At 42.7% G+C, this 9,997-nt stretch overlaps 1 protein-coding gene across 1 annotated transcript; it reads right to left on the reverse strand.

The window, feature by feature from the left end:
* Positions 1-2,372: 2,372 nt before the first annotated feature.
* On the reverse strand, positions 2,373-6,787 carry LOC110487057 (myeloid-associated differentiation marker-like protein 2). The gene has a single exon (XM_036939165.1). The coding sequence runs from the start codon at positions 5,465-5,467 to the stop codon at positions 4,544-4,546; it is 924 nt and encodes a 307-aa protein (XP_036795060.1). The 5' UTR covers positions 5,468-6,787; the 3' UTR covers positions 2,373-4,543.
* Positions 6,788-9,997: the final 3,210 nt, after the last annotated feature.

The following is a 9,997-nucleotide window of genomic DNA, read 5'->3' on the forward strand; positions in this document are numbered from 1 at the left end:
GATCACAGATCCTCTGACAGAGCAGCATTTTGTGTCAGAAACAAAACCTAATACATCTGATTGACTAGATGCATCAGTAATGTTTATGCCTATTACTAGCTAGTCTGCAGCCTACTGTTCACGAAGGTGGAGACAAGGGGAGAGAGATGAACAGGTGCACAGACTAAACAATCTGTTCATTTTAATGACATTTTGAATGTTCACACGTTTCAGAACTTTTCTATCGGTTTAAATCATTGAGAACATCGCATGGTTGTCATTACAATACAGTGTTCAGGGATGTTTTGCAGTGCAGACATCACATATCAAATAGTGGTAGCTGTACCTATGCAGTCAATTCCATAACCTCCCCTTACACACTCACACACACACACACTCACTCATACTATATATTACCAATTTCGTATTGACAGTTGATACACTGAACATTCAGCTCATAATGAATCTACACACTGACTGAACTTGGACTAAAACAAGAGGAGCTGAAGTTGAAACATGCAGTTGGGTGTTAGTATAAACACCAAAAGTACTCAATGATGGAAAACCAATTCAACACGCTACACATTACATTTTTTTAATATATTATTGTCATTATTTAAAAAAATATCTTAGTTAAGATAAAAGTTTCTTGAAACACAATAAATGAAACAATAAAACAAATGAAACAAACTATTTCAAGACATGAAAACAACCCAGTGATGATTTACGACGTCCTCCAACACATAATGGCCGACATGTTCATAGAACAAAAGCAAAGTACAGAAATGACCATGAACCTCGTTATAATCTTGAAAATGTTTTTCAACAATGTGCATTATTAGAAGGCGACTACATTTTATTGATTGCTCGGTTTACTAAACCTTATAAATAATAGCTTCTTTATAACACAGATTGTAGAGGAACAGTTTGAGTTTAAATCACACTGCCAGATTATGAGGTTTACAGAGTTCTTTCGCATTTAGCACATCGCTTTTGCACTACGAAAATGTCGCCCAACACGTTCAAAGCTCTGAATTAAACCAATGTACTGCACCATTAGACAGAGTGCCTACAACAGTGCTGGCCCTTGTCTCAGGTTTCTCTTAGAGATTATAATACTGATACTACTGATAATATTGTTAAGAAATACTCTGATGTTAAGACACAACACTAATGTTAAGATGTAACACTGATGTTAAGAAAGATAACACTGATGTTAAGAAAGACACAGCACTGATGTTCAGAAAGGCAACACTGATGTTAAGACACAATACTGATGTTCAGAAAGACAACACTGATGTTCAGAAAGGCAACACTGATGTTAAGACACAGCACTGATGTTCAGAAAGACAACACTGATGTTCAGAAAGGCAACACTGATGTTCAGAAAGACACAGCACTGATGTTAAGACAACACTGATGTTCAGAAAGACACAGCACTGATGTTCAGAAAGGCAACACTGATGTTAAGACACAATACTGATGTTCAGAAAGACCACACTGATGTTAAGACACAATACTGATGTTAAGAAAGACATAACACTGATGTTAAGACACAATACTGATGTTAAGAAAGACATAACACTGATGTTAAGAAAGACATAACACTGATGTTAAGAAAGACATAACACTGATGTTAAGAAAGACATAACACTGATGTTAAGAAAGACATAACACTGATGTTATGAAAGACATAATACTGATGTTCAGTAAGACTTAACATTGTATCACGGCTGTCAAACGAAGTGGACCAAAGTGCCGCGTGGTGAGGGTATATTTTCCTTTTATTTTAAAATGTCGCTAAACAAAACAACAAACTAAAGACACAACCGTGAGGCTTACAGGGCTAAGTGCCACAAACAAAGTTAACTACCCACACTGAAAGGAGGGAAGAAGGGCTACCTAAGTATGATTCCCAATCAGAGACAACGATAGACAGCTGTCCCTGATTGAGAACCATACCCGGCCAAAACATAGAAATAAAGAAACATAGAAAACTAAAAATAGAATGCCCACCCCACATCACACCCTGACCTAACCAAATAAAACGTCTCTCTAAGGTCAGGGCGTGACACACTGATGTTAAGAAAGATGTAACACTGATGTTAAGAAAGGCACAGCACTGATGTTAAGAAAGACAACACTGATGTTAAGAAAGACATAACACTGATGTTAAGAAAGACAACACTGATGTTAAGAATGCAACAACACTGATGTTAAGAGACACAACACTGATGTTAAGAAAGACATAACACTGATGTTAAGAAAGACAACACTGATGTTAAGAAAGACATAACACTGATGTTAAGAAAGACATAACACTGATGTTAAGACAACACTGATGTTAAGAAAGACAACACTGATGTTAAGAAAGACAACACTGATGTTAAGAAATACAACACTGATGTTAAGAAAGACAGCACTGATGTTAAGAAAGACAACACTGATGTTAAGAAAGACAGCACTGATGTTAAGAAAGACATAACACTGATGTTAAGAAACACACAACACTGATGTTAAGAATGACAACACTGATGTTAAGAAAGACATAACACTGATGTTAAGAAAGACAACACTGATGTTAAGAAAGACAGCACTGATGTTAAGAATGACACAACACTGATGTTAAGAAACACACAACACTGATGTTAAGAAAGACATAACACTGATGTTAAGAAATACAACACTGATGTTAAGAAAGACAGCACTGATGTTAAGAAAGACAACACTGATGTTAAGAAACACACAACACTGATGTTAAGAATGACAACACTGATGTTAAGAAAGACATAACACTGATGTTAAGAAAGACTTAAGAAATATTTGATTTGATTTGATTTGATTTGAGACAACACTGATGTTAAGAAAGACAGCACTGATGTTAAGAATGACACAACACTGATGTTAAGAAACACACAACACTGATGTTAAGAAAGACATAACACTGTTAAGAAAGACACAACACTGATGTTAAGAATGACACAACACTGATGTTAAGAAATACATAACACTGATGTTAAGAAAGACAACACTGATGTTAAGACATAACACTGATGTTAAGAAAGACACAACACTGATGTTAAGAAAGACATAACACTGATGTTAAGAAAGACATAACACTGATGTTAAGAATGACACAACACTGATGTTAAGAAAGACATAACACTGATGTTAAAAAAGACATAACACTGATGTTAAGAAAGACATAACACTGATGTTAAGAAAGACATAACACTGATGTTAAGAAAGACATAACACTGATGTTAAGAAAGACACAACACTGATGTTAAGAAATACATAGCACTGATGTTTAGAAAGACAGCACTGATGTTAAGAAAGACATAACACTGATGTTAAAAAAGACATAACACTGATGTTAAGAAAGACATAACACTGATGTTAAGAAAGACATAACACTGATGTTAAGAAAGACATAACACTGATGTTAAGAAAGACACAACACTGATGTTAAGAAAGACACAACACTGATGTTAAGAAATACATATCACTGATGTTTAGAAAGACAGCACTGATGTTAAGAAAGACATAACACTGATGTTAAGAAAGACATAACACTGATGTTAAGAAAGACATAACACTGATGTTAAGAAAGACACAACACTGATGTTAAGAAAGACATAACACTGATGTTAAGAAAGACATAACACTGATGTTCAGAAAGACATAACACTGATGTTAAGAATGACATAACACTGATGTTAAGAAAGACATAACACTGATGTTAAGAAAGACAACACTGATGTTAAGAAAGACATAACACTGATGTTAAGAAAGACAACACTGATGTTAAGAAAGACATAACACTGATGTTAAGAATGACAACACTGATGTTAAGAAAGACATAACACTAATGTTAAGAAAGGCACATCAAGGCACAAAGCCATAACATCATTGAGGCGATATGTAATCTATAGTAGGCATGGGGCATTCAGAGGCACTTGAGTGGAGATGCTGTGTGTCATTTCCAGTGTGGTCTCTGTATGTCTCTGAGGGCCAGGGGTGCAACTCAAAAGTCTATACCCTCTATTCCTCGTATCCCCTCTCCACGCCTCCTCACAACGTCAGAGCGAGGCAGAAGTCCATTCAAATATCGTATCTCCTCTTGTCTTCTCCAATGCTATCCTCCCTTACCTCGTCCAATGAGGAACCGAGGGGAATTTTTTTTTAGATTCACCCCAGGAGTGAGGAGGGTAGAGGGGTCCCCAGGACTGAGGAGGGTAGAGGGGTCCCCAGGACTGAGGAGGATAGAGGGGTCCCCAGGAGTGAGGAGGGGTCCTCAGGCATCAGCGTGGAGGGAGGAGGGTGGAGGGGTCCTCAGGCAGCAGAGTGGAGAGAGGAGGGTGGAGGGGTCCTCAAGCAGCGGAGTGGAGCGAGGAAGGTGGGAAGGGTCCTCAGGCATCAGCGTGGAGGGAGGAGTGAGGAGGGGTCCTCAGGCATCAGCGTGGAGGGAGGAGTGAGGAGGGGTCCTCAGTCATCAGCGTGGAGGGAGGAGTGAGGAGGGGTCCTCAGGCATCATCGTGGAGGGAGGAGGGTGGAGGGGTCCTCAAGCAGCAGAGTGGGAGACAAAGCGGATCCTCTGGGAGTAGATTAGGTCGCTGAAGTACAGCACCATGTTGACATGCGTGAACACCGCCACCACCAGCTTGCTGTCCCAGGGACAGTTCTCCCAGGGACAGCCGTCGGGGCGACCCGGCGTGCCATACTTCCTGTCGAAGCTAAAGATGGGCCACACCAGGGCGGCGCTCAGGTACAGCAGCGTCGCCAGGAACGTGTAGATGATCACGAAGCGGTCGAAGGGGAAACGCAGGGGCAGAGCCGAGGCTTTTCCTGACACGGTCACAGCGATCACGACCACGGTGATGGAGAAGCACAGGCTGTAGACCACCACGCAGTAATGAGTGGGGATGTGGCGGTTGTACTCGCTGCCGTTGGCCAGGGCCCCGAATATAATGCAGGCCACGAAGGCCTGGACCACCTTGAGCAGGCCTGACATGGTGGCCATGTAGCCCACCACATGGCCGGGTTTGGCCCGGGTCAGGAACACCTCAGCCGCGTAGGCGAAGCAGCAGAAACTGGAGCACACGGTGACAGCGATGCGGTAGTTGCGCACCTCGCAGCCCCCGTCGGACTTGGAGCACTGAGAGCGCAGAAAGTAGACGGGGTAGACGACGGAGGCGGCGACATACATGAGTGTGGCGAGCATGGCGAACGCCACAGTGAGGTTGTCCCAGGAAATGGGCATGCAGCAGGGGAGGCGTGTCACATCCATGGTGAACACCAGCAGGGTCATGGCAAAGCAGAAGCACCACACAAACATGCAGTAGATACCATAGGCGTGGTTGTATCCGGCGCTGTGGGCCACCAGGGCTATGATGGTGCAGCCCAGGAGGAGCTGGAGCATACGGGCCCCTCCTAGAGGAGACAGCACCGCCGCCTTGTTCAGGTAGTGTCCGCCTTGGGGGTCCATGGTCACACCTCCTGTCCCCTAATTGCCAAAAGCTGTCTGGGTGTATCTTCTTCCCAATGGTGACTCCAGGCAGCCTCCTTCCCTTCAGGTTAGGTGTCGTTGCCCCCCTTGGGCGTCTGGGTGTCACTTACACTCAACAATGCCCCCAGGCAGCCTCTTTCCTTTGCCCCCAGGCAGTCTCCTTCCTATGCCTCCAGTTGGTCTCCTTCCTATGCCTCCAGTTGGTCTCCTTCCTATGCCTCCAGTTGATCTCCTTCCTATGCCTCCAGTTGGTCTCCTTCCTATGCCTCCAGTTGGCCTCCTTCCTATGCCTCCAGTTGGCCTCCTTCCTATGCCTCCAGTTGGTCTCCTTCCTATGCCTCCAGTTGGTCTCCTTCCTATGCCTCCAGTTGGTCTCCTTCCTATGCCTCCAGGCAGCCCCCCTCCCGCCCTTCAAGTTGGGTGTCCTTGGCCTGACTCTCCCCCTTTCTCTCTCTCTGTGTGGGGACCTCGCCCTTTGCCTGGCTCTTTTTATGGACCGGTCTAATTACAAATCTCTCTCTATGTTTCCCTGCATGCACCTTGTAATTACTGCAGTGTGTTGGAGATCAGGTTACAGTCGGCCACAATGGTGTTCAACTTACAACGCAGTCAGAGCCCTGAGCAGTGCTGATTTCATCTTCCCTGTCAACAGTTTAGCCATTTTGGATTCTCAAATAACATCAAATCTTGTAACTTCTTTGCTTCTCTAACGGTAATAATTTAATGTTGACCCAAGTGATCTGTCTAGTTTCTTACAGATGCTTGTATCAATAATCACATATCGAGATTGACGGTGGCCAGATATAACATTACCCTTGTGTTTTAACTGAAAAGTCCAACTCAGTCACAAAGGGTCTTGTCATTCACTTCTCCTTCAGGTTATGGAAGCGCAACAAGATCCTCGCTCCCAACACGTCACTCCAGAGATCCAGAGCCCAACAATCCATCAACAGGCTCATTCAAACGCAGTACAGTTACATGAACATGGGGGAGTGCTCCGATAATAACCCATTATAGAACTGGTGGGTTAGGTTGTTGTTCTGGTTGTAGTCCTGTGTCCCATGCGGGCAGCTGTACTAGGCTTGTCAATGTCCAATACTGATCAGCTCTGTCCTTGTAATCCTTCCACTGCCAGGACCTAAGCTCCCTGGAAAAGTCCGCCTCACTGTCTGATCTCTGTCTCGTGTCCCTCTTTCTCCCTCTCTTCTTCTCTGTCTCTCTCTCACACGCTATTTCTCTCTCTCCCTCCCTCCCTCTTTCTCTCTCTCCCACTGCCTCTCACCCTCTCTCCTGATGTGTTCTCTCTCTCTCTCAAATACACACACACACCCTCTCTCTCCTACATGACAGTATGTGCCCCATAGGCTGCCAGGGAAAGTTATTTAAATGACTGCTCTGCCCAGCTCAGGGTTATGGGCCAGGCCGGGTCTATAAATAGGGGACTATATTCCACAGAGGAATGGGGTGGGAGCCCACATGTCCAGGTCCGCCCCCATCAGGCACCAGCGTGGGGAGTCGTGTTTCTGGGACAGAGGGAACTTACTTAGAGTCAGACTCTCTCGTTCTCATTCTCTCTCTCTCTCTCGCTCTCTTTTTCTGTCTCTCTCTATCATGCTCAGTCTCTCACTGGGAGACTGCCTGGCATTTATCCCCAACGTAATGACAGGGGAAAGAGCCCAAGACGGCCATTTGGGCCAGCAGTTATATACAGGTCCTAGGGATGATTATACATGAGATACTAGTAGCTACCAGCTTTGAGCTGAGTTTTGAGATTGAGTTTCATGTGACAGTCAAGGTATAGTAACTCATTGAAATTCATTTGTAAATCAAATAAAAGCCTGATAAGATGTTGAGTTTCTACATGTGAACCATTTAGCAGACACTTAGCCAGAGCTATGTAAAGTGCATTTAAAATAAGGTAGGTAGGGAAGGTAAAACCTTCAAAATAGACGCCATCTACACTATCAGTTTCTAACCTAATACATATGTGCGTGTACTGTGTGAGTCAAGGAGTCCACTATTGGTACTGTCGATTGAGGCAGAATGGTGAAGACATCAAAGAGACAACAAGAAAACGTTTCTTTTGAAATAATTGTAATGTGTCCTTTCTTTAAAGTCTGATACAAAGACTTGCAATCAACACAAAGAGAAAGAAAAAACAGCAATATATTTACAATTTACAAAGAATCACTTCTCTGTGAATATAGCACTTATAAATATGATTTACATAACAAAATAAATATGTAAATGACCAATGTAGCTTGAGTTTTCTCTGTTAAAAAATATGTTACAGAACAAAATGACAATGAGTAATACCTTTCCTTCTCTGGTGTCTGCTGAAAGAGGTCTTTTAAAACATAGTTTATACGACTTAACATTGAGCATTACAGTACATACAACATTATCATTATATTAAAAAGTGATTTTCTATTACAAAATATAAAGAAAAGGAGTTACAATAGTGAACATTTAAAAATAAACCTATACACTCAGACAAAAATAATCCAGTATGTGATGTTCTTCTCCATTTGAATGGAAATTGCATTGATTCTACAGTTTGTTGTTCAACAAAGCCCATCTAATGTGTAGTTCACCTTCTGATGCGATGATATACTGTATGCATGGAAACTGTCATGGCTGACTAAAAAGGAGTATAGCTGATGATTCTGTTGAGATGTAAAGAGGACTACATAAATTGGCACTGTGGTATAGATTAACTATTAGTGGGCCTGTGTGAGTGACCTACAGAACCTGGATTCATGCAGTTTTTGTTTCATTTTCAGATACTTTGAGTGTTTGATTGAGCCTGCGTGGAGGAGTGCTAGCTGGGGAGGGTGAGTGGCTTGCACTTTTGGGACTATTCTATTGTTTCCATTGTGCCATACATGCTAAATCAAGGCCCACCAGCACTGAGACCCATCTGAGCACCACAAATCAGGGAGAGCACCGTAGAACTCTAGACTGGCACGGTGTGGAAATTAGATCCTACTTTATGGTCAATCATAGAATCAGAATTCCTCTAGAATTCCTCTAGAATTCTGTTTCTGTGTTCAATAGCTTTAGGATCTGAACCATATCTACCTGTGTCAAGGTAAGGACTGTAGTTACCGGTATAATGGACTCTTCTCTACCACAACCATCTGAATCATCATTTCTTTAGTTGGAAGCCCCATGAGAAACCTTTGTTTGAACTTTCATGATGTTCCTACAATTGCCAATAGGTGATTACCTTTGGTGGTTGTGTCAAAGTTCTCAGTGGTCCTCATACAATTCCTGCGGTTTTTAAATGAACCTGAACGTGTATTGCTCATTATATAAAGGTTCATTCCGGTCTCGCAATCTGACTGGTCAATTCCGGGTTGCAGCCGTAATGTTATGCCTTTATGATACCGCATCAAGCCATAGAGTAACAAACTGTCAGCCAGCTGGTGATTTGTTTAATGTGTTGCCTAGCATCACATTAAGAACAGTCTGATGCTGTTGTTGTTACAGTGTGCTGTGGTGATGATCAGGGGTGAGAGCTGGGTTGCTGCATTCTTCCTTTCTTATCCTCCCTCTCTCTTTCCACTCTTTTCCCATCCCTCCACTGCTTTGGAGATGAGACGGGGGTAAATACTGACCCTGTTCAGGAGGGTGCAAGGGTTACAGAACGTTCAGATAGATATGTGTTGTGTAGATGTGATATCTGGCAAGTTCCTATTGGGAATCGTGTCTGATCTATTCGTTCCATTTCTATCTGTAACATTCTGAACGTTTCACCTCACTGAATAATCCACAGTTGTTTCCATGTTATTGTTGCATCCCAAATGGCACCCTAGTGCCTGGTGGCACCCTAGTGCCTGGTTAAAAGTAGTGCACTATATAGGGAATAGGGTGGCATTTGGGAAGCAGTCACTGCCTCCTTAGAGAAGGACTACTTGTCCAGTGCTTTCCACACCTTTAATGTGTGTATGCGCCTGTTCTTGACTTGAGGAGAAAATACTATGCTAGAAGAGACCCACAGTTAGACAGACTTAAACATTGTGTTTACTTCATATACTTTACATAGACTCCTTTAAAAAACTTCCTTAAGTCATTGCTGCCTTTTTTTAACAATGACACAATTAAAAACAACCGACACAGGATAAAAGTTAAGGTAAAATAAAACAAAAAAAAAACAGAGCAAATAGCAACTAAACAATGAGCATCCTTAAAACTGGATTACATTCGTGATTATTCTTTTTCTTTTCCAACCAAAAGATCATTTAAGGAGAGTAGCAGAGAGGTGTGCCTTGTCTATGTGGAGTGTTTGCCCAAGTACTCCTAACAGTACTGGGTTGTGAGAGGCTCTGTCGGGTGGGTTGGGGTCAGACTGTAGCCCTTAGGTGTGACTGAGGTTAGGGCTGAGGTGAATGGGATGGGGACAAGGAACATGAGGAGCAGAGCTGGAGGTATCAGATGTGGGGACCAGACTTGGTGTCGAATCCTACCTTGAGATCCACACAAAACTCAAGTATTTTGCTTAAAAGG

This window comes from Oncorhynchus mykiss, chromosome 12, assembly GCF_013265735.2.
Source record: "Oncorhynchus mykiss isolate Arlee chromosome 12, USDA_OmykA_1.1, whole genome shotgun sequence".
Taxonomy (NCBI): domain Eukaryota; kingdom Metazoa; phylum Chordata; class Actinopteri; order Salmoniformes; family Salmonidae; genus Oncorhynchus; species Oncorhynchus mykiss.